The following is a 6,000-nucleotide window of genomic DNA, read 5'->3' as shown; positions in this document are numbered from 1 at the left end:
TTGCACTTCTGGGAACATGGGATTTCCCACCACCCCTTGCAATTGAAAATTGATTTGAAAACCTTATTTCTGTAAGTAACCCCCTATCCTGCACACTCTGAATGGCCCACTTTACTTTTCTATAACTTCATTTATTGTATGCATTGATGTGGATTTTTCTACCACATTGTTTATGCTTCTAATTCCCTATGTTTTCCATTTTTTGTTGTGCTCCATTTCAGGGATGTTCTTTGTTCTGACAGATGTACTGATTTGTACGGCCACAGTCAAAGAATTTTTAAAACGAATTGCTCTGTACCTCCTTTGCATTGATCAGGTCAGGGGACACCGTGCTGACCTCACCTTGTTTACCTTTTGGTGAAACTAATGTACTTTGCCTCTTCTCTGTTTTTGCGGTGGTCTAGCTAATGCAGGTGAGGTTAGTTACCCTATGCTGCTGACTCCGATGTTAAATGACCCATTATTGTTCAAGGGCTGAAAACTCTGATACTGATTATGTGTCTATTGCTTCTGCTCCTGTGCCAGGCGCTGCATATGAATGTCTGTGCCCATTTCTATGGGTGTCATGGAAAGCAAATTAAAACTTTTAAAATTAAAAGAATTAGCAGCGTCTCCCCCAGCCCTTCTCACCAATTTCTTTTATTCCCTCCCCTTTACTTCTTCAGGGCTTGTCTGCATGGTCTGATGTTAAAGGTGTGAAGTTAATCCATATGAATTCCAGAGCTTTAAACCCCTGTGTGGATGCTCTCATTCAGAAGTAAGGTGGCCTTAATTTTGACATTGGCAGTCAGGACAGCCAGATAAGTGCAGGAGACTTTCCCCCAAACACTAAAAATCATCAGGTCTTTGGTTACTTCTTGAACATTTTTAAGTTTTGTATCGTCCAGGTGTAACACACATGCGATGTTTCAAGTCCAAAGAGAAGGAGCGAAACAGTGGGGCACTCATCTCTTCTTCCCTGAGTGTTGCCTTGTATAGAAACGCCATTAGGATATTTCCCAGGTATCAGCTTTGGTCTGACAGAATTTCAGTAGATGGGTTGAGGTGGAAATGTAAGGTGATCTCGCTCCTCTTCTCTCTCCTGCAAAGGACAGGACATCCCTCATGAGCAGGAGGGAAAAGGCCTGATAGTGTCATGGTAGATCCTGCTGTGCGCACAGAGGGTGTTGGTCTGACTGCTCTGTGATCCCCTTTATAAGGAACACAGACCAAGTGGTGGCACTCTTGTCCCATAGGAGTGAACTATAAAGACTCCTTTGATCCCTTGCCCTGGTGAGAGTGCGCCCTGAGGGGGACACACTGAACCAGAGTCCTGCCTGGCTTCATTCAGAGCCGTTCCAGAGCATGGAGACGGTGACTGTCCTAAACCCCTATCTCCCCTCCAAGCTCTGATTGCCTCAGCTCTCAGGCGAGTAAAGAGGGAGTGGCCATGACATGTGCCCAATGAAAACATCCGATGCAGCTTTGGAAACAAATACAGAATATGTCTGGTAACTGCCCCTCCCTACTTCTCGATGCTTTGGAGCAAGATCAGCCCTGCGCTGTGCACCTGTGCTGAGCCACAACATGACAATGTGTGAAAGGAGGTTAATATGTTTTTGTTGCACCTGCCAGACTCTGCCTCACACCTTTGTGAGCATGGCAGTCACAGACTCACCGATCTCACCATCCCCATGTACGACAGGGGTAACAGACAATGCCGTCTGTCCAAGTTACATTTTCCTGGCAGAGCCTAGTTACGAGGCAAATATCCACATGCAACCCCCTCCCTTCCCGCACACACACACACACACTGCTCCCAGCTTACATTGGATTTTTTTACAAAGAGACAAACTCATGGTCTTCGGCGGTCTGATCCTTGAGTGTTCAGGGCTGCCCTAGGTCTTGGTCTGATTTTCGTGCAGGATTCAGATCTCAGCCACACCGGTGTCAGACCGGAGTCACTGCTGGCTCTGGCAGGGGGAGCGTGCGGATGGGCCAATAGGATCAGCCTCTGCCTGCCTGTCTCTGGGGGCTGCCGGGGGAGTCCAGGGCAGCTCATTCTTCAGGTGATGCCACCAGAGGGCTCCGGCTGTACACTGCAATGGGGGGCAATCCCCCAAAGTGGCCCCTTTGATTCTGCTCTTTTTCTAGCATTTGGCTCAGAGATGCTGTTACTGGAAGGGTCTAAAGAGCCTGGGGAGAATCGGGGTGTGACATGGACTCCAGCCCCTTTTGTAACCTCCCCCATCGCCCCTCTCGCCCCGACAGGCTGAGGAGTCACGTCCACATTTCACTCCAGATCGGCCCGTCTTCCAGGAGACAGGGAAGGGAAATGGCTGTGATGGAGCCAGCTCAGGTAGGGGATTTTCAGGGACCTGCTGGGCGGGGGGAGGGAGAGGCAGGGAAGAGACAGGGTGTGATAAACCTGCTGATTTTCTGAGTAGGACAATTGGCAGCAAAGGGGAGAGGGACATTCGCCCATTTCGAAAACAGGGCACAAGCCCCTGCACAGGGCTGGACTCTGAACCCACTGGGCAGAGGCTGCTGTGAAATACGAAGGGAAGCTGTTGGGATTCTTAACTGTTGGCTCACAGCTGTGGTTCCTGTATCAGCCTGTGGCTGGCAGGTGTGTGGGAAATGAGAAGACCCTGCCCTGCTCCGTGTGCTGGGGGGGACAAGGAGCTCTCACCTTCTCCCCAGCCCCTGAAGTCTCCTGGCTGCTCTGACGGGTGGGGGTGGGATTCTGCTACTCTGTCGCTCCCAGAGCTTCGAGTTTTTCCCCCTTTCCCGTGACTAGAGAGATTGTGGCTGGGGCAATAGGTGCTGAGTGGGGGACTCTTGTTGTTTCAGATGCCGGTGACCTTCGAGGAGGTGGCTGTATATTTCACCCAGGGGCACTGGGCTCTGCTGGACCCCGCTCAGAGAGCCCTCTACAGGGACGTCATGCGGGAGAACTACGAGACGGTGACCTCGCTGGGTAAGGGATTCCCGTCCCCTGGGTTATTAGAAGCTGTGGAGTCCGTATGTATTAATCTGGTCAGGTTCTTCCGTTGTCAGTGACCAGAGGGGAATGTTTTGCGTCATGCACAGCTGCCATGTGAGAGAGACCTGCATCTCTGCACCCTCCAGTGAGACACGGTGTCAAAACTTAATGGACATGCTAGCTCATCCCCACCCCTCCAGCTTTCAAAGGGGCAGACATTCATTCATTGTCCTGTCTGTATTGATTCCCATTCACACACACACTCCTTATTTACCTCCCTTCTTGGGAATAGCTCCTGCGATTGGGAAGGCTTAGGGTATGGCTACACTTGCAGCTGTACAGCGCTGTGAGTTAAACCTGACTTCGTGCAGCTGAGTAGGGAAAGCGCTGCAGTCTGTCCACACTGACAGCTGCCCAGCGCACTGTCATGGTCACATTTGCGGCACTTGCAGTGGCATTGGGAGCGGTGCATTATGGGCAGCTATCCCACAGAGCACCTCTTCCCATTCTGGCGTTGTGGGAAGGGGGCGTGGGTGCGGGGGATTCTGGGTCCTGTCCAACGCCCCGTGATGTATCGCTTCGCATCCCAGCAATCCCTGTGTTTCCGTCCACATTTGGCGCCATCTTTCAACGGTTTCTGTGCAGCGCGATCTGTCTGTGGGAAATGGAGCCCGAACTGCTGAGGCTTATGCTGACTTATCTCGCCAGCACGTCACGTTTGGCTGTCGAACTATTCCTTAAGATCCAAAGTGACAGTGAGGAGGCCGACGATGATATCGAGTTGCGTAACGCGTATGACACGAAATTGCTTGTGACATTCATGGACATGCTCAGCACCGTGGAACGCTGCTTTTGGGCTCGGGAAACAAGCACTGAGTGGTGGGTTCACATCGTCATGGAAGTCTGGGATGATGAGCAGTGGCTGCAGAACTTTCAGATGAGAAAAGCCACTTTCATGGGACTGTGTGAGGAGCTCACCCCCACCCTGCGGCGCAAGCACATGAGATTGAGAGCTGCCCTGCCAGTGGAGAAACGGGTGGCTATTGCAATCTGGAAGCTGGCAAATCCAGACAGCTACTGATTGGTCGCTAACCAGTTTGGAGTGGAAAAGTCGACCATTGGAATCGTGTTGATGCAAGTTTGCAGGGCCATTAATCGCATCCTACTCAGAAGAACCGTGACTCTGGGTAACGTGCAGGACATTGTGGATGCATTTGCACAAATGGGGTTCCCTAACTGTGGAGGGGCGATAGATGGGACGCACATTCCTATTCTGGCACCACCCCACCTAGGATCCGAGTACGTTAATCGGAAGGGGTATTTCTCTATGGTTCTCCAGGCGCTTGTGGATCACCGTGGGCGTTTCATTGACATTAACACAGGCTGGCCCGGAAAGGTGCATGACGCACGCATCTTTCGGAACACTTGGCTGTTCAGGAAGATGCAGGCTGGGACTTTTTTCCCAGAGCAGAAGATCACAGTAGGGGAAGTCGAAATGCCCATTGTGATCCTTGGAGACCCTGCTTACCCGTTAATGCCGTGGCTCATGAAACCCTACACAGGGAGCCTTGACAGCAGCAAGGAACGGTTCAACTACAGGCTGAGCCGGTGCCGAATGACTGTGGAGTGTGCTTTTGGCCGTTTAAAGGGCCGCTGGCAATCTCTGTATGGGAAGCTGGACTTGGGCGAAAACAGCATCCCCGTGGTTATATCCATGTGCTGTACCCTCCATAATATTTGTGAAGGGAAGGGTGAAAGATTCAGTCAGGCATGGACCTCTGAGGTTCAACACCTGGAGGCTGAATTTGCACAGGCAGAGAGCAGGGCTATTACAGGGGCCCAGCGCGGGGCTGCAAGGATTAGGGATGCCTTGAGGGAGCAATTTGAGGCTGAAAACCAGCAGTGATATCTGGTGCCCGTCACGGGAGTGAAGTGCAGTGGTTACAATGTTAGTAGGAATCTGTGTTTGCTAAGCTGATTTGCAATGCTTGTTTCTTTCCTGGGCTAAGATATCTTTTACTTTATGCAATAATAAAGAATGTTTTCAAAGCTAAAAAATCCATTTATTGAAAAGAAACACAACTGCTTGGGAATCAGAAAGGGCAAGGGGGTGGAGTGGGGAATGGTACAATCACAGATTTGCGTATGTCCTGTCTGGAGTGGCTGCACTTCAGGATGGCTATACTGCATGGTGATGGGGGTTGAGTGCGGTGGGTAAGGGTCGTAGTTTGCAGGGCTGGGTGGTGAAGATACAGGTGTTGGAGGCAGCTGGTGGCGGTAAGAACCCGGATGTTGGGGAAAGTGGGTTGGAGGTGACATGGGGGCACAAAGGAAAGAGTTTTGGGACAAGGGCTGCGGGGGGGGGGGGGGCGCGGTAGTGCTCCGCCTGCATGGCTATGAGCACCTGGATAGAGTCCGCTTGGTGCTCCATGATGCTTATCAGCCGATCCGTGCTTTGCTTCCGGTGCGCTGCGTTTTCCTTGCGGATCCTGCTTTCACTCTCCCTCCACTCCTGCGCTTTTTGATTCTCTTTAAGAGATTGATGCATCACTTCTTGCAGCATGTCTTCTTTGCTTTTTCGCGGTCTCTTCTGGAGTTTTTGAAGTCTCTCAGCCGGTGATAACATGGACGGCTGAGATCTCAAGGTTGCATCTGTAAAGGCAAAATGCAACATTTAACAGAGGCAGCGTTGTTTATACCAGACAGAGTAATGATTCCCCCGCACTTAAGGAGGGCACACACAGGGTCTACACAATAGCATAATTTTCCCATCCCAAACAGAGCACACATAACCCATGGGAGCCTGAAAACGGTGAGTAAGGGGGACTGATTGTTTCAGGGCTGCACTGTCCTCTGGGTTTCTGTGCCTTGGGGAGAGCCAACAGCTTCAGGGGGCACCTACACTGAACACTGTCCCAACATTTTCCACAGGAGTTCGTCCTGGAAGATATCTCGCTGCTGAGGGTGACCTGGGAAGCAAGGGAGGGTCTTCTACTGCAATGCGGCTTCTGCCCTAGCCCATATGCAGCTTGCCT

The 6,000-nt window shown here is 51.3% G+C and overlaps 1 protein-coding gene across 1 annotated transcript in view; it reads left to right on the top strand.

The window, feature by feature from the left end:
• The first annotated feature begins 2,925 nt into the window (after positions 1–2,925).
• The window catches only part of LOC135888216 (zinc finger protein 850-like), a 54,570-nt gene continuing 51,495 nt past the window's right edge, over positions 2,926–6,000 (top strand). The window contains exon 1 of the mRNA XM_065416025.1: positions 2,926–2,959. Within this exon, the coding sequence (XP_065272097.1) occupies positions 2,926–2,959 (34 nt within the window). The remainder of the gene's footprint in view (positions 2,960–6,000) is intronic.

The sequence above is a fragment of the Emys orbicularis genome, chromosome 13 (assembly GCF_028017835.1).
Source record: "Emys orbicularis isolate rEmyOrb1 chromosome 13, rEmyOrb1.hap1, whole genome shotgun sequence".
In the NCBI taxonomy this organism is placed as follows: Eukaryota; Metazoa; Chordata; order Testudines; family Emydidae; genus Emys; species Emys orbicularis.
Note: the sequence above shows the minus strand (reverse complement) of the source record. Positions and strands in the feature narration are given on the sequence as shown.